Here is a 23,997-nt window from a genome sequence, read left to right on the forward strand (position 1 = left end):
CCAGCCTGGTCTACAAAGCGAGTTCCAGGAAAGGCACAAAGCTACACAGAGAAACCCTGTCTCGGAAAAAAAACAAAAACAAAACAGAACTAAAATGCAGACAGAGTTGTCAACCACTATTCTGAATCCTCTTTTCTCTGAGTTCATAAAATAAAGGATGCTTCCTTCATCCTTCGACTGTCTAGGACATTCAGTTAAAGGAAGTCTAGGGTACCACACTTCATTTGATTTACTTCTGCTTGTAACAGTTTTTTCTTTCTTCTTGTTTTAGCTGTGTGGAGCTGATTGTTGTAGAACAAATGAATAAATATAAGGCTCGTCTCAAAGATATAAGTAGCCTGGAATTTGCTGAAAATAAAGCAAAGACCAGACTATCACTGATTCGTAGATCAATGGTAAGATGCAAAACATGGAACCACGGTAAAGGGGGTGGGGCTTTCTGTGATTTTTGAGTATTTGTGACATGAATTATGCATAGAAAGAACTTTTCAGAAGAAACACGGGTGCTATGAAAATGATGATCTTTAAACTATTTTAGCTATATGTACAGAATATATAATTAAATTGTGCATAATTTTTAAAGTATTTTGAATAAAAAGTTGGTGGCTTATAACCTTCACTCCTTACCTTACCAATGTCCATGTCATGAAAACTTAACTTTAACTTTTTCTCTACATCTTTCCACTATCTTCCTACTCTCAACCATATCATTTTTGGTGGTCCTTCCAAAATTCCTGATAGTAGAGAACTTAATCATTTGGAATTGAATATGAACTAAAGTGCTGGATTCATACAGAAGCAGAATTCCATTTATGAGTCTTCTATGATCAGATAAAGATTTAGGGGTTTATTGTTGGGTTTTGAGATGAGCTAATGAGTGATAATTTATTTTCTTCATTTACTGATTTTTGTACTTAGTGTCTTCTGTTGTAACCAGTCACCAGTAATTTTGTAGATAACTCCAGTTACCATTAACTAAGAATCAGTAGGATCTTAGGTTCTGGTAAAACAACTAATGCCTTAAGGTTTAACTTTTGCCTACTTGTTACTCTTCTTTCAATTGTAAAATAACATTGTAGCAGCACACATTTACTTCAGATAGCCAGCAAATCTCTCAAAGCAGCAGCTCCCTGGTTTTCATATTTTTCTAGGGCTCCCATAGTGCTTCTTCCATGTCATTGTAGTTTGTATTTAGATTTGGCGTTGAAATAACTCTGCTTCTTCCTTTCCTATTTCAGTGTCCTTGCACAGAACAAATGTTCAACAGAGGGTAGGGTTACTGGAAGAGCTCTACTTTTCCCAGGCATTAAAGGAAGCTCATTGTCTTAGGATTCCAAGCAACTTAGAGGGGGAGTGTTATTTCAGTTTAGAGTTTGTAGTCCATCATTCCAGGAAGTTAGGGGAGAAGCCTGAAGGCAGAGACTATGGGAGGAGGGCTGCTTACAGGCCAGCCCCCCTTGTGGCTTGCTCAGCTTGCTTTCTCATATATTCTACCCAGAACTGCCTGTGCAGGAGTGATACTGGCTACAATGAGCTGGACCCTTCCACATAATCTTCAATCCAGAAAATTCACCACAGGCTTGCCCACAGACCAATCTGATAAAGGCAATTTTCTCAGTAGAGGTTCTGTCTTTGAAAATGACTCTAGCTTCTGTCAAGGTGACATAAAAGCTAGCTAGCACATTCATCATAGGATATGACCCAAATCTCTCCCCAAGAGAGATTAAAATTAAAAATGGAAATCCCATCTAAAAGTGAAATTTGGGCCTGAGGCTTTACATGAGTTGGTAGAATGCTTGCCTTTAAGACAGAGTTGATCCCTGGCATTGCAAACAAAATATTTTCTGTATTAAGAGTTTTAGCTCAGTAGTCAGAGGTCTAATTTATTAGTACCCACCTAGGAAGGAAAGAAAAAGCTTCTTTACTGCAAAAGTATATTCCAAAGCAAGTGGAAAACTGGGCACCCCCTCCTCCCCAGTACTGCAGAAAATGGATGTATTCATTCCACTGAAAGGTTTAGCCTTCTCTTTTAATGGGGGCAATGACATGTACATTCTAACCTTCTGCTTTCCTTTTCATGTCCTTCCTAATCCAGAAACCTGTACTAATTGCAGTTAGATTTATGAGCATTACCCGCAGTTCAGTCTCGGTATGTATTAATATTGCAATGTGTCATAGTCACTTCACATCACTGTGTCTCATTCATCCAGGAATTGTTCTGCTCTGTCAGTCATTCGTGCCTGTCTGCCTTACATGTTCAAACCCAGTTCAGGGCTCACTTTTTGATCAGCCTTCACTTGCCTTTTTCTTAAAACACTTTCTTTAGGTCCTTCACTATCTCTGCACTATGCAGGTGAACAGTGTTGATTTGAAATATACTGTTTTTCCTTGTCAGATAATCCTCCTTTAGAGTTCCTGTTTTGGTTAAGTCTTTAAAAGGTGGGGTTGAAGATACTGAGGTTCTCAGATTGATTCTGCTGTATGAACTATCCACTTTATTATTTGAAATACCTGTTATGGTTTTCAGTGTCTATCATGAGTAATGCTCATGTATCTGTTTGTAACTGTGACTCTGGTGGTATCTTCCAAGATGTAGAAATATGGCTCTCAGCTACTTAAGTGTTTGTCAGACAAGATTTTGCTGTTGCTGCCTCTCTTTATAAACAGTGTTTATGCAAAGGAGAAATGGAAAGGCAGAAAGCTAAAATACCAAGCTGTGTGGAAACTAATGTCAAAATACCTGTCTCTGTGTGCCATTTTACTGGGAAGCATTAATTTGTTGATCTATAAATACAGGTATCACTCACTAGTAACTGTGTAGAAATGGTCAATTCTACCATATCAAGCTTCCCTTTTCCTTGGAATATCAGCCTAACAGCATATCACTATTACATTTCTTTCAAATGTTTCTGTCTCATTTAAGATAAAGTGCACTTTATATTAAAATTTCAGTCATAGACTTGGTATATCCTGTATTCTTCTCACTTCTTTACAGACTACACCTTTATCTGGGGAGTTGTAGGGTAAACTTTATCTGGAGGAAGAAGTATAGGGTAACCAGAACTCTGCATGCTGTTCCAGTGTTCTGTGGCAGTTCTGTTTGACTGTTTTACACTGCTGCTCTGTCAGTAGTCTAACTCAAGATGAGTCATAGCTCTAGATTTACTCTCCCGACAGTCAGATTGAACCTGTCGTCTCTGTGTGCTTTGCCAGTTCTGTTAAGTCACTGGTTCTCAACCTTCCCAATGCTGCAACCCCCTTAATACTGTTCCTCATGTTGTGGTTACCCCAATTATAAAATTATTTTTGTTGCTACTTCATAACTGTAATTTTGCTGCTGTTATGAATTGTAATGTAAATATGTTGGAGGGTAGAGGTTTGCCAAGGGGTAGTGACCCACAAGTTGAGAACCACTGGTTTAAGATGGGACAGTATCTTCTGTCTAAATTCTTACTGATGGCATTAAAATGGTATGGGAAGCTGTCAAACTTTCAGGGCAGTTACAAGTTTTCTAAAATTCTAATGTTTGCTTAGAAAGCTTCAAGTGTTATCAGTGACAAAAATTGTTTCTTGAAAACAATAGGTTCCTTTCAAATAGGGTCAAAGTCTGTACAAACATACTCCTATGTGAATAGTCATACTTTGTTAATTATCCTAGTGTTTGAAGATAAAAGCAGCTAAGTCATTCAGCTTGCTAAGCAGGTAGTTGTTGTACAAATACTGTTTTCTAGGATAACCCTCAGCATATAGCAGAGGGGGGTGCTTTTTGTGTACTTGTCATTTTATCATATGTAAATAAAAACAGTGAATTTAACCCTTGAGGGTTAATAATTATTATATGACTTAACTGATGGCATGAAACTAATTTTTACCTGTGAATACATGGTTTTAAAAAATGTGAACTGAAAAAAGAAAAAGAAAAAAATGTGAAGACTGCCAGGTGGTGGTGACACATGCCTTTAATCCCAACACTTGGGAGGCAGAGCCAGGCAGATCTCTGTGAGTTCGAGGCCAGCCTTGTCTACAGAGGGAGATCCAGGACAGGCACCAAAACAACACAGAGAAACCCTGTCTTGAAAACAAACAAACAAACAAAAAAGAATGTGAAGACTAGTAGTAAAGTTTTGTACCACTGCCTTGATCATGTGAGGTGTTAACAGTGTGTTTCCACCCACTGTTGGTTTTATCTAATTAGTGTAAATGTCAGTAAGTGGAAAGGATACTATTATGAAAACAGTGTCCATATTGTACATCCTTTGGGTATACTTCCACACCCCTATTGGAAACCCATGAACTATTTTCAGAACCACTCTACCAAGACTGAAAGATAGAGCTTGGTGGCAGAGTACTTGCCTCCATCATGCTTGAGGCCCTAGGTTGAGTTCTCAACTGAGAGAGAGAGACTGATTGACTCTTGTACCACAGTACTTTGGTTGGCTTACTGCACTACACAGAAAGTCTGAAGACATATGCAAACGTACAGTGGCTGTATTTAAAGTCTTTACTAATTCCCATTATGGGGTGAACCATAGTTACACGTGTTGTGATACAACTTTTGAATCAGCCTCAATACCTACTACCATAGAAAGCTCATATCTCATTATCATACGAAGTGTGGACTTTATGCAAGACTACTATGCAAGGCTGGTAGTCTTCTAGAAAACCCTTGGATAAAGGGCCTTTCCTTTCTTAGGAAAGAAGATACTCAGACAGACTGAGAATTTGGTTCCTCTTTTTGTGGCTCAATGAATGACAACAATGATCCTTTACTTTCCTATTTGGGGTAAATTTTCTGTTAGGATTCTAAGATTTGTGCTTTCAGCTACTTACGTCTAGTTCTATCTGAATGCTGCACAGTTCTTCCTCTTGATATATTCAACCTGCAAACAAACCCCAGTTCCGTGTGCTTTCTTTGAATCGTCAGAAAATAACATTACTCCTCATGAGGGAAATGTCTTCCTACTCATAATCCATATTCCGTCATCATTCTTTAACTATGTAGGCTTACGTTGATTGACAGTATTGAGTTTGTGTCCATCTGTTAGGTCTTGCTGTTCCTGCCTGTGTCCTTTTTCCATTATGAACTTCATCGCAAACTCTCTTCATAGGCCATAGTCATTTTAGCACTATAGTATATTTTCTATTCCTCTTCATTGTATTATTAGGTAAACTGGGAATAACTTTCAAAAAGGTGTTGTCACTTAGAATCCTTCTCATTAAAGCATTTGGACCCCAGCATTTTTGCTAGTTTTGGAAATCTGTTATAGGCTAGGCTTGTAGCATTCTAACCCAGGTCTGTTAATCAGACCTCTCTGTTTCTGATTTCCCCCCCACTGTATACATCAGGCTGGCTTTGACTTGCAGTCCTCCTGCCTCAGTCTCCCAAGTGCAACTCTCATCTACAGGGACTGTCAACATAAGATGATCAAAATCAAAACAGGGTACCTAAAAACAGACCAGGCATTTAAAGACTGACTGCAGCAAATACTTCCTGTTTTCTTTGTTGTTTGCCACCAAAATTTGTATCCTTGAGCACAGTGCTGTTTTGTTTTTGAGATGCAGATGAATAAAGCTGTATACTATAGATTATTTTGTATCTGACATTTTAGTCAGTTTTATGTTTATAAGACTTAATCCATGACGTGTTTAGTTGTGAGTCAGCTCTCTCTTGTTTGCTGTATCCTGTTTGAGACTGTATATACCACAGTTTATTCAGTGTACTGTTTATGGGCAGTAGAGTTTTATTTAGGAGAATGGGTAACATGCACTCATTTTTTGTTAGGGTAATATATAAGGGTTGGATCATGAGATATATCTTTAACATTTTCCAAAATGACTGAACACTAAGTAGCAGTATACAGGAATTTCTGAATGGTTCATCACCTCCCCAGCACTAGTATTGTCATGTACTTTACTTTTAGCCATTATAATATACATGCTACTTCTTAAATTTGGAGTTCTTTCCTGTGACTCTAATGTGCACAAGTAGATTCAGTTTAGCCTTCAGATGCCTTGTTTTGTGAACATGCTAAATAAGCTTTTCTATACTTGGGCTGTTTATCTTTTTTCTAATTCTTTCTGAATTCTGCCTATAATCCTTTGATCAGTTATTTCCATTGCAAGCATTCCATTTTATGGTTTGATTTTCTTTCTTTTTTTTTTTTTTTTCTTTTACTCTCTTAAAAATGACTTTCTGGGTTGGGGATTTAGCTCAGTGGTAGAGTGCTTTCCTAGCAAGCGCAAGGCCCTGGGTTCAGTTCTCAGCTCTGGTTTAAAAAAAATAAAATAAAATAAAAAATAAAAATGACTTTCTGAGCTGACAGTGGTGGCATATGCCTTTAATCCCAGCACTTGGGAGGCAGAGGCAGATGGATCTCTGAGTTTGAGGCCAGTCTGGTCTACAGAGTGAGTTTCAGGACAGCCAGGGCTACACAGAGAAACCCTGTCTCAAAAACAAAGTGTTTTTCAAGCCAGGCATGGTAGCATATGTAAGTAATCCCAGTACTTAGAAGGTAGAGGTAGGATGATCACCAGATGAAGCCCAGTCCTGCTTTCATAACATTCATAACAAGTCTCTGACTCAAAAAATAAAAAATAAATAAATTGTCTTGATGGATAGAGGTTAATTTTAGTGTAATTTAGTTTTATTACTATTTGGGGTATGTTTAAGAATTTTTCTTAGTAAAGTTGTAATCATTATCTTCTCAGAGCTTCATTATTTTAGCTGTATATCTAATCTGTTTTTAGTTACCTCATTTTGACCATCATACTGACAGTATGACTACATTTCTTAGTCTGGCTTTTTTGTATTGTGTCATATATACAAGGAGTGGGTATGTTACCCATGTGTATGGAAGTCAGAGGACTTTGGGAAGTCCATTCTCTCATTGTACCTTGTTTTGAGGCAAGGTCTTTCCAGTTTCTGTCATGCTGATTACTCCAGACTAGCTTCCCAAAAATTCTGTCTCTGCCTCTTACCTCACCATAGGAGTGCTGGGATTCTAGATGCAAGCCACTGCATCGGGCTTTTTAATGTGGGCTTAGGGAATCAATTCAGGCTGTCAGCCTTGTGTAGCGAGTGCTTTTGCCCACTGAGTCACTTCACTGGCCCATTTACTTCAGCTGTCTAGTGAACTGTTTAAAAAGTTACCCTGTCTCCTTCAGTTTGGCTATTTGTGACTCATTTTATCATATAAAGTATGAAGTCACCTGCACAAACGCCTGGGATTTTTTTTTTTTTTTTGAGATGACACTACATATGTGAGTTGCTTTTTAGAGATTTGCTGTTTCATTGGTATTGATTCTCCCAACCCATGAACATGATCTTTCCATGTATATAAGTTCTTTTAAGCGTTTTATTATTTTACATGTTGAGATCTTACTATCTTTAACTTTAGTTATCAATGTGTAACACTTTAAAATATAATATCAATTGTATTTAAGTTTTTTATTTTCTTTTTGTTGCTTGTTACATAAAATACCCTATTTACTTTAGTGTTTTTATCTTACATTTAGTGACTTTACTTAAGTCACCTCATAATTGTTCTGATCATTCCTTTGGATTTCCTAGCTGTATCATTTATGAATGATTGTTCTGTTTGTTCTTTTATAGTCCTTATGCCTCCTCTTTGTTTTTCTAAAGGAATTAACTAGAATGAATGTTCTAGCTCTAAAGGAATTAGAATGTTGAATGAAACAGTGGTAGTGGTCACTCTTGGCATGTCCCACCATTGGTAAAACAGGATGTTTGCTATAGCAATTTTATTCTTTTTGAACTACGCATATTCATTCAAGCTTTCTGAGTTGTTATGGTGGTGATTAGTTGATTTTTATTGGGTTTTTTTTTTTTTTTTTTTTGGTCTTGTTTTCTGTTGTTTTGTTTTTGTCTTTTGTTTGTTCAAGACAGGGTTTTTCTGTGTAGTCTTGACTGTCCTGGAACTCGCTCTGTAGACCAGACTTTTAGGTTTTTAATATATCCACAATTTTGAGATGTTTAACAATGTAGCACAGACGGGCCTAGAATTTTCAGTGATCTACCACCTCAGCCTTAGGAGCACTACTGGTTTTATAGGCTCAACCTATGTGCCTGGCTTAGAGAATTGTCAATTTTATTGATGTTAAACCATCATTGATTGCCCCTGTGATTATATATAAAATTGTCCTAGAATGCCCTTCCCTTAAATGTACTTGTTGTGTTTTTCTAATTTGTGTAAAAATAACTTAGGCAAGGCATCATGGCACACGCCTTTAATCCCCCAGCATGAGGGAGGCAGAGGCAGGTGGATCTCTGTAAGTTTAGGCTAGCCTTGGTCTACATAATGAGTTCCAGGCTAACCAAGACTACATAGTGAGACCCTGCCTCAAAGTAAATAAATAAACAAGTAAACAAATAAATTGGGGACATAGTCCTGTGTCACAAATCCTAATTGGTCTTAGTAATAAAAACCCAGAGCCAGATATTGGGGTAAATGCTGAAAGATCAGTAAAGGAGCCAGCTACTAGAGGGACTTCTTACATCTGCGGCATCCTCATCCTGAAAGAGCCAAGCTCCTATCTCCACCCCACATTATCACTTCTTCTTTCCTCCTCCCAAGTGCTGGGAAAAAGGCATGAGATCCCAATTGCTGGGAAAAAGGCATGTGCCACCACTGCCTGGCCTCTAATGGCTAGCTCTGCACTCTGATCTCCAGGCAAGCTTTATTTGTTAGAGCACAAACAAAATATCACCACATAGTCCATTTTAATTCTGTAGAAGAATGTATCTGCTAGATCTTTTTTTTTTTTTTTTAAGATTTATTTATTAATTATGTATACAGTGCTCTGTCTGCATGTATCCCTGCAGGCCAGAAGAGGGCACCAGATCTTATGATAGATGGTTGTGAGCCACCATGTGGTTGCTGGGAATTGAACTTCGGACTTTTGAAAGGGCAGTCAGTGCTCTTAACCTCTGAGCCATCTCTCCAGCCTCTGCTAGATCTTTAATAGTTTACTATGCATACTTAACCCCTTGGTGCTGACTAGAGCTTTGTCTATGGTTTACTTCTGCTGATACTTTATTCAAATTGTTTGATGCCATTATGAAATGGCTATAGATACATAGACATACAAATTTGGAAATGCTATATCTTCTTCTTAATTTAGCTTTTGTCACTCTAAAATACCTTTCCATTATAAATGGCACTTCTCACTCTATGCTAAGCTTTTATGTTTAGTTTCTTGAGACAAGGTCTCTCTATATAGGTCCAGACTGTCCTGAAACTTGCTCTGTAGACCAAACCAGGCTGCCCTCGAAATCACAGAGCTTCTCCTGTCTCTGCCTTCCAAGTAAGTGCTGGGATTAAAGATGACCTGCAACTTTTCATTATTTTTATTTTAAAATTTTTGTTTGAGACATAGTATCACTCTGTAAACCTAGCCTGGAACTCATATATTCTAGGATAGCTTCAAACTCAGAGCCTCCCAAGTGATAGCATTACAGATGAGCCACCACACTCAGCTGTTTTCAACTGTTTTGAATATTTTATTTTTGTTTTTTTCGAGACAGGGTTTCTCTGTAGCTTTGGAGGCTTTCCTGGAACTCACTTTGTAGACCAGGCTGGCCTCAAACTCACAGAGATCCACCTGCCTCTGCCTCCCGAGTGCTGGGATTACAGGCGTGAGCCACCACTGCCCAGCTTTGAATATTTTATATGTAGCCCTTAAATATCATGTTTCTGACAATTTTCCAGTCTTAACAGGAGCATTTATTTGATCAGTATACATTTAATGCTGTTGATACTATATTTGGATTTTTAAAAATTTTGTAAGTATTTTGCCTGCATGTATATATGTGTACCACAGGCATGCTTGGTATCTGAAGAGGCCAGAAGAAGGTGTCTGATGCTCTGGAATTGGAATTGCAATGTTTGTAAGCCACCATGTGAATGCTAGAACTGAACCCAGGTCTTCTGTGAGAGTAGCCAGTGGTCTTAACCACTGAGCCATATCTCCAGCCCCTATGTTTATATTTTAGATCAGTTTTTATTGTGCAGATTTTGTTTGTTTTGCCTGATGTGTACTCTTTTCCTTTCTGGCCTTTTTTGTTCTTTTTTATTGCCTCCCCCTTACTTGATATTATACCATTTTTCATTCTGCTAGAGGTTTTATACTCCTTTAGTCTAAAAAGTTCACATCATTAAACTATACCCTTTTAGTGTTCATTAATTGGTGCTTTTTTTTTTTTTTATAATTTTCCTAGATAATGTGAAAGGACTTTAATGTGTTAGTTATTGTCTGACTTCATTGCTATTAGCAGATTTTTTTTTCTTTTTTCTTTTTGCTATTTGTAGATTTTAATTACAAAACATTTTGTTTTTGGTAGTCTGTACATTGTCATTGTGTGATTTCATTCCTGAATCTCGAACTTTTCTTTTGGGCATTTCCTCCCTGCCATTGAGAACTTCTTTTAGCCTGAACCAAATTGTCCTTGTCTTCTCTTTCTCTACTTTATTCCTGAAGATTTCTGTTCAGTTCTAGATTGGTGGTAACTTGTTCCTTTCAGAGACTAAAAAAAAATATCATTTCATTGTGTGTGTGTGTGTGTGTGTGTGTGTGTGTGTGTGTGTGTGTGTGTGTGTGTGTGTGTGTGATGTATGTGTGTGTGTGTGTGTGTGTGTGTGTGTGTGAGATGTGTGTGTGTGTGTGTGTGTGTGTGTGTGTGTGTGTGTGTGTTTGCTTGTTTTTTGTATTCGGCTTATTTTTTTCTTCCATTTCTGTGGAGCTTAGAATCTAATTATTGCTATTTGTTTGCAGGGAATTTGTTTTTGTTTGTTTGTTTCTGACTGCTTTTAAGATTTTTTTTCTTGGCTTGAATTTTCAGTAATGTTTCTAAATACAGACCTTAACATTTTTGTCCTCCCTTGAAGACATGTGTGGACCTTTAAATCAGTCATTTAACAGCATTGATTTTTTAAAATGTTTTATGACTTAGCATATCAGTGTCTACTATCTCTTCATCTCTATTCACCTATTTAAACATATTGTAAACATATTGTGGGTCTTTTTTTTTTTTTTTACTGTTTTTCTTTTTCCTCTTTTACCATCGTCTATGAAATTTTCCTTTTGTGTTGGTTTCTCCTGGCTTGATCTTGGATTTTTCTTAGAAAGACTTAACTTCCATTCTACTTAATTTGATTATGTTTTCCCACCTGCTTGAATAGTTGGAGTTTGTCTGATAGCCGTAATTCTTCAGAGCTTTTGTTTTCTGTTTGTTTTCATTTGCATTGTCTGATCTCCCTTTTTTTTCTTTTTTGGGGGGTTTTTTTGTTTGTTTTGTTTTTTGAGACGAGTTTCTCTGTGCGATTTGTCCTGGAACTGGCTCTCTGACCAGGCTGGCCTAGAACTCACAGAGATCCACCTACCTCTGCCTCCCAGTGCTGGGATTAAAGGCGTGTGCCACCACCACCTGGCTGTCTTATCTTTTATTCCTGGTTATTTTTTATTTGGAAAATGATTTGTAGAAAATATTTTGAGGCCTGGGATGACATTGCTTACCTACAAAGAATATATTTTTTTTTTTTTGCAAGATCCTTGGGTACTAGCGTTTCATCATTTTAATCCAGTCTTAGAGGTTTAAAATTTTTGAATCAAATATATATATATACCATTTAGATGACTTGAAGCTAAGCTATCACATCTGTAAGAACCCTTCTGTCTAGAATGCAAACCTTGGGGATCCCAGTGTTAGGTATGGAGGTTTTATGGGGCAGCAACTCATACCCTTTTATTCTGTATGTCAGTTGTTGGCAAGCTTTTTATCTGAAGGATCGTGGCGTATGTAATTTTAGGTTTGGTATGCCATCTCTGCCACTGTTGAACAAAACAGCCATAGATAGTTTATAAATAATAATGAGTTTATTCTGATAAAGATGTGTAAACACATATACAGGTTAATGTAGCTCCTGACTATTGCTGAACTGTGCTATAGTTGCCAACTATAGTATGTTCAAAGTTCTGCTCAGACTCCGCTATCTCTTCTGAAACTGCAAATCATCAGTAAGTGCTGGGCCTTTTTTGCCCCTTGGATACCCAGTATTTTCAAGCATGTGTTCGTTTTTTATGTTGATCTAATCGTCTTGGCAGGAGATTCAATCTGTTAAACCTAGTCAGCTATAACCAGAAACTAAAAGTCAAATGTAAGGTAACATATTTAAAATAGTGAGATTTTTCCCTCCCTCATGTCAAAAATAGTGATCTCTTGTATGATGTTTTTCCCTGTAAAACTTGAGTTTCAGGACATGTTTTTTTCATCTTCCCAGTGAGAGATTGTCCTTACAAGGTTAAAGCTGTTAAGCATTGTCAGAACTTTTTACAATGTTGAAAATAACATATATCTTCAATGTTAGTGTGGTAGCCACTGTCTGCCTGTCGCTCAGGAACGGCTGAAATATGGCTCCTGTGACTACGTAACTCAGTTTTAAGTTTTAATTGGCTTGAAGCTGTTTAGTGCACAGCTTGAATTAAAAGAAGCCTCTCATCTCAGCATGGCAGTTCTTAACACCCAGGGCTGGAAATGTCTGTCCTTGTTTCAGTGTTCTTGATAGAATTCTTTTAACCTAATCTGTTGGATTTATGATCTCTTACTAAATATCCTATGCCTGTTCGGTCCTTTCATCCTCATGATGTGATGGAAGGACACTTGTTATCCAAAGTGATCAATGTAAAACTGATACAGGTAGTTTACTTTCTAAAATCAATTTTCTCTGCAGGGAAAGGGGCGTATGCATCGCGGAAACTATCCAAGTCCATCCTCTCCTGTTATAGTCCGATTGCCTTCCATGTCTGATGTCCCTGAAGAGACCATGACTAGTGAGACAGCCATGGAGACGGACATCACAGAGCAACAGCAAGCAGCAATGCAGCAGGAGGAGAAAGTGCTGACTGAGCAGATTGAGAACTTACAGAAGGAGAAGTAAGTGCCCAGAGGAACGGAGATTTTGGTGTCTTTTGTGCTTCCTTCCTTCTATCCTTTATTTCTCCTCATTCATTCATTCATTATCTCCGGTGTCAAGCACTATGTCAGGTGATCCAAGGGATGTGGAGTTATCAAGAGACTTGTTGCCTGTATTCAAGGTAAGTGTGGAAATTCTCATCTCAGGGAAGGAAATGTCATGAGATAGGAATATTGATGCTGAGCAGTGGGAATAGGAGGGTATATATACCTAGTGTATGCTGTCTTAGTCCATATTCAACAGGCATGAACAATGGAGAGCCAAGAGGAGGTATTAGAGTCTTTGACAAGTCAGAGACCAGCCTGCATAAACAGATGTGTTTTGCAAAAAAGAAGAGTAAGAGTCCCTTGGCTAAGACAAAGTTCTCTCCACGCATAGGCATTAGTTGCAGTTACATCAAGGAATAATAACGTGTTATTATTTAGAAATCAGTATGACCATGGGCCCAGCAACTAGATAGAATAAGGCAGCACCTGTACTAGGTCCTGGGATACTGGGTAGAGAAACCTGTTGTGATTTCAAAGAGGAAAGCTAAGAAATTCTGTTCCCTCCATCTCTCTGGCAGGAGTGAGTTGACATTACCCCTTAGGAAGATGAATATCCCATGGTTCTCCCTGAAGGTATTATGTACTAGTGCTGATTGACATGGATTACTCTTTTAAGAAATCCTAAAGGTTTCCTTGAGTTCTTAGGTCTGAGAACTTGATTCATGAAGAATTAGGAAACTTGAAAGTCAGGATTGATTCTGGAATTTAGGGCAACTGAAAAGCAGCTAAGGCTCAGCTGTGGAAAAAATGAGATAGTAGTTACTTAATCAGGGGCTGAAAAGATGACCTACCTCAGCTCTGGGGAGCATGGTCTTAGAAAGGGATAAATAGGAAATAGTTGGGAAAGAGAAAGTGCAGAAGTATAAGCATAAATCTCAAACACATGACTGCACATGGAAGTAGTGAGCACTGGCAAGACTGTGCTCAAAAGGATGGTCTGCGTATTTCAGGCTTTCTAAAGTAGAAGTAAGGCTAGGAAGGGTCTGACAGGAGGAGACTTGATGTAAAGAAAACTAGAGTCAGAGCTTGCACACTACCAGGAATTGACTAGCTATGTGATCTGTTCATTGGAAAAAGTTAATAATGCAGAGGGAAAAAGGTGCAGACATAAAGATATTTTGGTACTAGATTTTGAAGTGAGTTTTTGTGAAGGTACTATTTGAAATAAATCAAAGTGTTGCTAGGACCCTAGTAAGGAAATAAGGTTAGAAGCCAAATCTTAGTAACTTAGTAAAATGAAAGGATATCACTGAAATATAGGTGCATGATCCTGATTAATTAGAATATACTATAGCCAGAGATAATGTGAACTTCACAGGCCAAAAAAGTGCAATGTTTTACTTATCCAAAGGCCTTGATGTGATCAAGGTAGAAGATAAAGTCTTTGTGTAGTTAGTTAAGCTTCTATTTGTAGAACATAATCTAAGAGCTAAAATGAATTTTAGAGACAGTCTAGTGTCTTTTCTGAATGAAGAGGCTGAGGTCCAGAGAGAGAGCAGTACTTGCTGATATTTCATGAATGAATTTAGAATCTTGAATTTTAATTTTAAAATCTCTAGTTTTCAGTCCAGAGTTCATCTCAGAATGTTTCAGTTTCAGCAGCCTGCCTCAGCCTGCCTATCCCTAGCCTCACCATTGCTGTCATCTCATATTTTCATCCACCTATTACTTTGCATATAAAGAGATCCTCTTTATCACCTTGGTGTGACAATAAGAAATGTCTTTGCCATTTAGCTTCTTTGCTTTCGTGGAAAGTCTTCCTATCATGTTAACGAGTTTGTTGATTGTATTTTGTAGGGAAGAACTAACATTTGAGATGCTTGTATTGGAACCTCGTGCCTCTGATGACGAAACTCTTGAGTCTGAGGCCTCTATTGGGACTGCTGATAGCTCAGAAAATTTGAATATGGATTCTGAAGGTACCATTTTGAGAGATCTGATAAATGAATATATTACACTAGAGACACAATTTGTTTTGTAAAGGAATAAGAATTCCTAAGCTGGGCTGGAGGGATGGTCCAGTGGTTAGGAACACTCACTGGATGCTCTTCAGAGGATCAAGGTTCAATTCCCAGCATCCATATGGTAGCTTATAACTAACTGTAACTCCAGTCCCAGGAAATCTGATGCCCTTTTCTTTTTTTATTTTTCTTGTGGAGCTGAGGATCAAACCCCAGGCCTTGCACTTGTTAGGCAAGCACTCTACCACTGAGCTAAATCCCCAACCTCATGATGCCCTTTTCTGGCCTCTGAGGGTACCAGGCACTTGGTGCACATACATACATGCAAGCAAAGTATCCACACACAAAAATATATATAAAAAAATTTTTTTAATGGTTAAAAAAAAAACAAAAACAACTAGCCGGACCGGTGGTGGTGGTGGTGGTGGTGGTGGTGGTGGTGGTGCTGCTGCTGCTGCTGCTGCTGCTGCTGCACACCTTTAATCCCAGCACTCGGGAGGCAGAGGCAGGCAGATCTCTGTGAGTTTCGAGGCCAGCCTGGTCTACAAAGAGAGTTCCAGGAAAGGCTCAAAGTTACACAGAGAAACCCTGTCTTGAAAAAAACCAAATCTCCAAGACAGGTGTGGTGGTGGCACATACCCTTAATCCCAGCACTCAGGAGGCAGAGGCAGGTGGATCTCTAGATTTCAAGGCCAGCCTCGTCTATAAATCCGGGTTCCAGGACAGTCAGAGCTATTACAGAGAAACCCTGTCTTACAAAAAATTCCCAAGCTGAGTCTGTTTTACAAGTGCACTGATCTCACATGAAAATATGACAGATTCCTAAGGAATCATAGGTCTTTGTGATGCTACCTTATAATTATTCATTAGTTTCACACTCATTGTAATGCAGTTGGTAATTTAATTTTGGTAACTTATCATGGGGGGAAAGCCAGTAATCTCAGTGCATGTCCATCTCATGGCCATTTCCTAAGAGTGAGTGCCAAAACTGTGCCCTTTTGTGAGGCGGAACTGTTACACCAAAGGAGACATTTAATTATGTATCTCAGGGAATAATGGTGACTATTGTAGGTCTCTGCTGGCCTCCTACTCAAACATACCAGACTTCCCTGGGACTTACTCTGAAGTATTTGTGGAACTGGATGGAGAGGGTTTGTCTGTTTGTAGACAAGGTCTCACTCTGTAGTTCTTGGCTGGCCTGGAACTTAGATAGACTGGCCTCAAACTCATAGAGATTTATCTGCCTCTGCCTCCGAAGCTCTGGGATTAAAGGTATGCACCACCAGACCCAACCCAAGAGAGCTTTTTACGTAATGGTTCTGCACAAAGTTGATCAACTAGACCCTCACAACTTTGACCCATTCATTTTCACATGTGAACACTGGCTTCTATTCATTCCTTGATGTTCCTTAAGAGACACTGTCATGTACAATTTTGTCTTCTGTGTTTACATTAGAGAGAAGCATAGCCCTTAGCTCCCTGAAAACAGCTGCCAAGTCTGAGCCTTCAAGCAAGTTGCGAAAGCCACTAAGAAAGCAGCCAGACTCTGTGGACTCCTCCGTCTCTTCATGTTTATCTAACACTACATTATCTCATGGCACTAGAAAGAGATTTCAGATTTATTCCAAGTCTCCATTCTACCGAGCTGCCTCAGCTTGTGAGGCCCTGGGAACGGAAGGACCACTAGGCCAAGCCAAATCCCTAGAAGACAAGCCTCAGTTCATCAGCAGAGGAACCTTCAACCCTGAAAAGGGCAAACAAAAACTAAAGAATGTGAAAAATTCACCTCAGAAAACCAAAGAGACCCCAGAGGGGACAGTCACATCTGGCCGAAAAAAACCTGTGGACCCTGACTGCAGCTCTGCACAGCAGCTTCCACTCTTTGGAAATAATGAGTTTATGGTCTGAATGACAGATGTGTCCCTATGTGGCTAGAGTGGTAAACACATCTCATCTCTGGGGCCTCTTCTGGTCATTTTGTCCATAACAGTCAGTCTTAATGGCTCTGCCTCTTGTTTCAGCAGTTTGTGTGCTGGATCACTGGGCTTCCTGCAGAAGTGGCCTCTTCGTAGCTTGCTAGGGATGGGCCAGCCGTGCCTTGGCTGCTGTATTTGAGATTCCACTACACAAAGCCACCTAGGGGGATTTGGGCCAGCAGTAGTTGCCTCTCCCCCACCGACCCTTCCCTTCCCACAGATAGTTGTTGAACTAGGAGGCTGTTGTGTTCCTGAGGAATGCTGTCATTTCTAGCATTTGAAGAAAATATACAAACCTCTCTTAACCATGAAAGCAAAATTTTTGAGTTTGTATTGGGATAGTTAGTAGCTGTGGTAGAATATATTTTCCACAAGGATTTATAAGCAAAAAGCCCAAGCCATCTATTTTGAATTTAATTTAAAAATACTCCATGATATATTTTGGAAACATAAACTATGATTTCCATTAAGCCATCAGAGCATGTCTCGGTTACCTGGTCCTACAGTGAAGAGACCATGCTTTGTCTTTTGTTTATGTTGATATCATAGTAATCAGTACTGGTTAGTTCCTGCCAAATATATTGCATGGGATAAAGTTCTGGTAGCCATACTGTCCTGATTATCAGATTCCTCTAGTCTTTGTTTGTTTGTTTTCTATGTCACAGACACATTTAGGTAATCCCTAAATGTGAAGGCTTCGTCATGATCGACCCAGGCTTTTGTTGTTATAAAGACTAAACTGAAGACTGTGTGGGAGCCTGTTCTTCTGTTGGTGGAATACCACCATAGACTCAGACAGATAATGTGACCATGTAGTCACTTTTCTACAAGCCCTCACATACAACATTGCATGAGTGTTATAGAAAGCTGCCAAAAGAAATTTAGAAAGTTTTCATATGATCTATTTAACTTTTATCTTCTTTTTTCTCAGACCATCAGTATTAGATGAAAAAAAAAATCAAGGACTACTTGAAGCTATTTTTGTTAATATACTTGTTCCTGAAGTTTACTGTAAATACACATGTATAGTATGCCTAGTTCTTTTTAACTTTGTGCTTCCCCCTTCTTCCCATGGAGTTTCTTCCTGCAGATGAGTGGTCATTGCACAGGTGGTGAGAACCATTCACCCCTGGGTTGAGGGAAAAGTAAGGGCATCTTTTTCATTACTGGTGGTCTCCATGTACCTAAGTTATAATGTCTGAAACATCATGTACTAGCAGTTGTGAGAATAGAAATCTTTTTGCTATTTATAATGTATGTGAAATGAAACATGATACCCTTTCTTAAGTATGTGAAAATGTTTATTTTTAAAGTCACTAAATACATTTTGTCTAACTACCACATGCACTGTTACAAAAAGAGCCTTTACCACCTCTAACGTGAATTTTGGTTTTCTTCATTTTCTTTGGTTTGGAGTTATGGGAATGGTAAGTTTTTGTTAAGGCAGGGTCTCCTCTTACACAACACTGAACCTCAGGCCACTGCTTCATTGGTCGTCGGCCGGCTCTAGAGATGAGACTTGTAGCATCATCATTCTGCACAGCAGCTCGTGGTAGCAGGAGTCTTCCCTCTCCCTGGTGTGAGTTCGACATTGAGACATATGAAGGACGCTTTGCAAATCTTCCCAATGATGATGTCAGTCAGTAAATGTTAAGTTTTATGTCCCACAAGCATCAACAATAAGAATGTTGGACACTGTGTCCTAAGAGAACCCAGCATGGCTGTGTCAATGTGGGGTACTGCTTTGGGCCTTGAGGACCACATAGTCTGTTTTAATATTGGGAAGAGCAACTACTGCTAGGTGTTAACTGTTGCTCTCCACTTGGGTCAAAAACGTTACTTAAATATTTTCTTTTTTTAAGCTGTTGAACAATTTCCTTCATTTCAGAGGAATGGCCTGGGGAACTCAACACATAACATGTGTTCTCCCACCTAAATTTTTCGGTTTATTTTTTGTTTTGTTTTTTTATAAGGTAAATTTCGGGCTGAGAAAAAACTACCTACATAGGTCACTTTGTAGGAACTAGGTAACTGATATTAAAGGCTTTATAATTTTTCTCAGGGACCTAAAACCTGAATTTGAATAAAGTTAAATAAAACCTTTTTTTTCCAGTTGCTAGATTTGTGAATTTCTAATCATTTAACAAGCTGCCAGGATGAGGTGGGGGAAATCCACACAGTCCTAAGAATGTCTCAACAAGTGTAGGCCCTCCTTTGAGGAAAAGCCAGCTACTGTTTTGTGGGTCAGGAGGTCTGATGGAGATGAAGCTCAGTACTGTCAGAACCAAATGTTCTACTCCATCAGTTTTTACCAGGGCTTCTGCAGCCCCACATATGCCACCATTGCAGCCATTCAGGATACAGTCCACACCAGGGTCACAGTTCTGTTGCTTCTGCCTCCTGCTTTCCTTCCATTTCAAAATGCATCCGAAGAACCTCTCTGGCAGCAGCAGAGTGGCTCACACGTGGAGCCTGTGCCCCAAACTTCGGAGCATTCTAGTTACATCACATACTTCTAGCCCTCAGTGACACCTACCCTTTCTTTTCTACCCATTCATTAATATGTGTCTGGAGCTGTGTATCACAGAAAATGTAGCAGAAGCAAATTCATTCTGCTTCACAGATTGAAGCAAATTGCAGCAAATGCATACAGGATTCAGGGAGGCAACATGCTCAGTTTGCACATAATTTATACTTCCTGCTGTTTAGCTATAATTGGCCACTGGGCTTCTGAAACATACAAGGAGATATGACTCTCTTTCTCTGAGTGTTACTAGGAGAGACAGAAAGATGTGAGTTCAGGGCACAGTTCACTACGGCCAACTCTCAGGCTTTGGAAATCTGTCACTCTTACCTTGCATAGGGTGTGAAGATATTATGTGTTTCACAGTCAAAGACGGGGTCACAGAAGTGTGCTGACAGGTGGTCAAGGATTGTTCCACCTCTATGCCTATGAGCTGTGTGTTCCCAACTGTAATTAATAAGCTAGAGAGAAGAATGGATTCTTAGGAGGTGTATGAAGTTCAGAGAGTTGTAACCATAGAAAGCTGTCCAGATGACTTTTCTCACCCACTTTTAAGTCTTGGTGGGGAATGGACCTGCATTCCTCTGTACTGAATGGTGTGTTATATGTACCCACACACTTGTGATAACTTCCTAGCACTGTGCCCCAACACCATGCTGGCCTTAGTAGTAAGATTTTTACGTATTTGTAGGAGACCCGACTTTTTGTGTCCCTAGGGTACTTGAGACCACATTTCTCTGGAACATTTCCACACTTGATTTAGAGTTAAATGGGTAATCTCCAGTATATTAGATCTTATTGATCTCTTGGTTTAAACTTTAAAAAAAGCTCTACCAATGGGTCTGTCGCCTTGTTACCCATCCATTCTTAATGCCTATTTATCAGCCCTCTTAGGTCCTATAAAAGTTGCACCTCTTGAGCAAAGTATTTGTATTTACTATGGGAAAGGTGTGGACTGAAGATTAGTATTATATTATTTTAATGGATTTAAAGTAATTTATAAGTATGGTAAGTGTAAATTTTTAAAATACTGTGTATTATAAAAGGACATATCCTGTGAAATATGCCACTTTACTGTTTAAGAATTCTATAAGAATGACTTATCTCATTCACAGAACTGATTACATTCCCAATGCAATCAGCAGCACTTTGTAATTTACTTTTTTTTTTTTTTTTTTTGGAGGGGGCAAGACATTTGTATGAAGTGCAGTTTGCGTCACTCAGAATATGCTCTGTATGGCTACACAAAAGCAGCTTGCTGAACAAATCACTCCATGGCTCATTAAAGAACAAAGCTTCCAGAAGTACAATATGTGTGGTTTATTTTCTGGCTCCCAATCAGATTCATAACCCAAAGGAGCAGCACTAATTTCTTACACTGATAAAATTAAAGAAAAGGACCCAATTCCCAATTGATAAGTGCAGAAGTGACTGCTGTTAGGACTCAGCTGAATTCAAAGGAGGAGCAAGCCAAGGTACTGGTCTGCTGCCTGTCAAGACAGTTTAGAGGGAATACCAAGATGAAAGATGAGAGGCACTTAGCACTCACTTCCTGTGAAGAAAAAACCCAAACAAATGTATAGCTGCATTTTGAGGTGAGCAATCAGAACCAGCCAGGTGGTGGTGGTGGCAGTGGGCACACGCCTTTAATCCCAGCACTCAGGAGGCAGAGGCAGGCTGATCCAGGACAGCCAGGGCTGTTACATAAAGAAACCCTGTCTCGAAAAAACAAAACAAACAAAAACAAAACAAAACCAAAAACTCCAAAACCATTAGAACCTTGTGAGACTCAGAGACCTGGAATGAAGTCATAGAAAGAAACAAAATAACGTGGCACTTGCACCCCCCACCCCATAACGAGGAGGGAAAGCCACCCCTCTACGGAGATGCAGGTGAATAAATAGTCTCAGCTCTCACAGCCAATGTGGATGCTGGCAATCCAGCTGTTGGAAGGTTTCACAATCCACACTGGCTTGCTGTCTAATTAGATAAGTAATCTAAAGTCTATACAGCATCCTTGCTTTGAAAACAATTTTTACATCATCCCCCTATGAACTCTCAGTGCTCTAGCCAAGAGCTACTTAAGAGAGCTTTTGTTTGAATCTGGATGGCTCCAGAGGTCAGAAAACCCTACATGTTCCCTCATCAGCTAGCTGCCTTGTAATCCAAACTGCCCAATAATTGAGTTGAACACACTGGGTAGTCTGCACTCTAGATACATATTACAACAGGGTAGAGAGTAGAGGGTGTTGGCTAGAGTGTCATGAGGAAGAACTGGGGGTGGGGAAGCATATTGCTGTATTGGAACATGACTAGGCAGGCAGTCCCTTTGGTGGTGACAGGTCTGAGTTCTAGAGGCTCACAAGCTAGGCTTCTAAATCTAGACACTTAGCTCTCTTAGTCTTGAGAACTAGGAATTTAGGGTTCTAAGTCTTCAAAGCTGGAGGCTCACAGCTTTGGGTGCTCAAGGCAGAAGAAGCTTACTGCCTTAAGAGAAGCAACACCCAGTGGCTGGAGCTGGTTCTAGCTCTTAAGCTGTGGGTGTTGGAAGCCTTGGCTCTTGAATCCTCAGCTCTCTCCAAACTCTAGCAAGGGGGATGTGTGGGTTTTGTAGCCTCAGCTCCCTTATTAAAGCCTCCTCTTCCATAACCATAGCTTCTCTACCTAAAGTACATCTACCATACTTTATAATTTCTGCTCTCTGGAATTGATAGCATAGCTCTGAGTGTTCGGAGGGTATTAGAGCCTTTAGCTCCTGATACTCTGGAACTCTTCAACTGCCTCCTCACTACTGTGCCACCCAGGTTTCTGTTCTTCATGCTATGTGTCTGCAAAAGGCCATTCACAGGATGCCTTTATTAGAGCCTAATGATGCAGTACCAGGAAGTAGTGCACAGGAGAGAAGGAGCTTCCCAGATGAGCCCAAGTGGAGAATATCCTGCTTATACAGGAAGAGGGGTGTGGTGTGCTTATGCACAGATTTTAATTTCACCAATCACAGATTCTAGCTTTGCTGCACTAATCATACATGTTTTGCTGAGGCACTGGAATTCTTAGCCATTTCTTCACATTTCAGCTCTGAGCTTTCTGTGAGTATCAGAGCCCTCGACTTCTGGTGACTCTGGAACTCCAGCCAACCTCCTCCAGTCCTGAGAGAGAACAGCTGCAAGGTGAACAGAATCATCTAAAGTTCACAAAGGCTTGTTTTGCCTAGAGGTGGCACCTTGTACAGTTGGCATATGTTCCCTAGAGCCAGGCCTCCTGATGACTTCAGTAGTGATGTGGTTGCAGCGATCCTAGCAGCTGCAGTAAGTTTCCCACAGGGTTCGAAACAGGCAGGCTGCCTGGCTTGCCAAAAGTGTGTGTGTGGGGGGGAGGGGCTGACTAGGGGTTGGCAAGAAGCAGGGTGGATAAGGCACTTGCAGCCATGGCTGATGAACTACTGGGACTCTTACGGTGGACAGAAATAACTCATTCCCAAAAGTTGTCCTCTGGTCTCCACAAGCACACGGACATGTGCACTTGTGCACACACACACATGCAAGTCAGTAAGGGTCATAGTTCTAGTAATAGAGCCCAAAGGAGCAGTGGGATCTAAAAGAACACAAACATTCAAGTAAGCACAGGAGACAGGGTAGGGTATGTATAAGGTACTCAGCAAAGAGAACTTTTGAAAAAACCAAATCTTAGGAGTGAGGCATCCATAATATGTCAACTAAAAAATTTGATTGAAAGCCTCAATAATAGATTAGAGTGTGTGGAAGAAATGTCTAAGCTTGAGTACAGGTCTTTTTAAATAACTCATCCAGGCGGAAAAAAAAGAAAGGAAGGGAGGGAGGGAGGGAGGGAGGGAGGGAGAGAGAGAGAGAGAGAGAGAGAGAGAGAGAAGAAAGGAAAAAGGAAGCACACAAAATTTGTGACATGCCATTAATGAACAAATATCCATTGATCATCAAAGGCAAGGATTAGCAGTATGGAGAAACTCTCCAATGAAATAGTGGACAGCTTTCCTAATCATGGGAAAGTCGTGCACATCCAAGTGCAAGAGGCTTACAGACATGACCAGAAAAGATCTTCACCGTAAGATAGAACTGTCAAAATTATAAGGATTTTAAAGTCTGCAAGAGAAAAGTACCAAGACACATCTAAGTGAAACCTCACTAGAAACACTCCAGGCTACAAGGAAATAGAAAGGCACTTTCCATGTTCTGAAAAAACAACTGCCAACCAAGATTACTATACCCTGCAAGGCTATCAAGATAAGCAGAAACTGGGGGAAATCATGACTGCAGAAGCAACCTTAACAAAAGATGCATAAGGAGGTACTGCATTTGGAAGTGAAGCACTGCCATGGTGACAGCAAGTGAAGATGGGAATTCCACCAGAAAAATACACACAAAAATACAATCAGACTAATCAAATACAGCAAACAAACTACAAAGATGAATCAGAGATGAGAAGTAGTATTGACAATAACTAGAAAAGAATCAAGACAAGCAT

General features: G+C 39.6%; 1 protein-coding gene across 8 annotated transcripts in view; it reads left to right on the plus strand.

The window, feature by feature from the left end:
- Nucleotides 1-20,804, plus strand: part of Myo9a (myosin IXA) — a 218,134-nt gene extending 197,330 nt beyond the window's left edge. For 6 of the 8 annotated variants that reach the window (XM_036191772.1, XM_036191771.1, XM_036191774.1 and 3 more), the window contains 5 exons: nucleotides 272-395; nucleotides 2,096-2,149; nucleotides 12,747-12,949; nucleotides 14,834-14,955; nucleotides 16,454-20,804. In XM_036191772.1, coding sequence (XP_036047665.1) covers nucleotides 272-395; nucleotides 2,096-2,149; nucleotides 12,747-12,949; nucleotides 14,834-14,955; nucleotides 16,454-16,905 — 955 coding nt within the window. In that variant the 3' untranslated portion in view covers nucleotides 16,906-20,804. The remainder of the gene's footprint in view (nucleotides 1-271; nucleotides 396-2,095; nucleotides 2,150-12,746; nucleotides 12,950-14,833; nucleotides 14,956-16,453) is intronic. The other 2 variants (XM_036191773.1, XM_036191778.1) reach the window with 1 other exon arrangement.
- The last annotated feature ends 3,193 nt before the right edge of the window (nucleotides 20,805-23,997 follow it).

Source organism: Onychomys torridus, chromosome 7 (assembly GCF_903995425.1).
Source record: "Onychomys torridus chromosome 7, mOncTor1.1, whole genome shotgun sequence".
Classification (NCBI taxonomy): domain Eukaryota; kingdom Metazoa; phylum Chordata; class Mammalia; order Rodentia; family Cricetidae; genus Onychomys; species Onychomys torridus.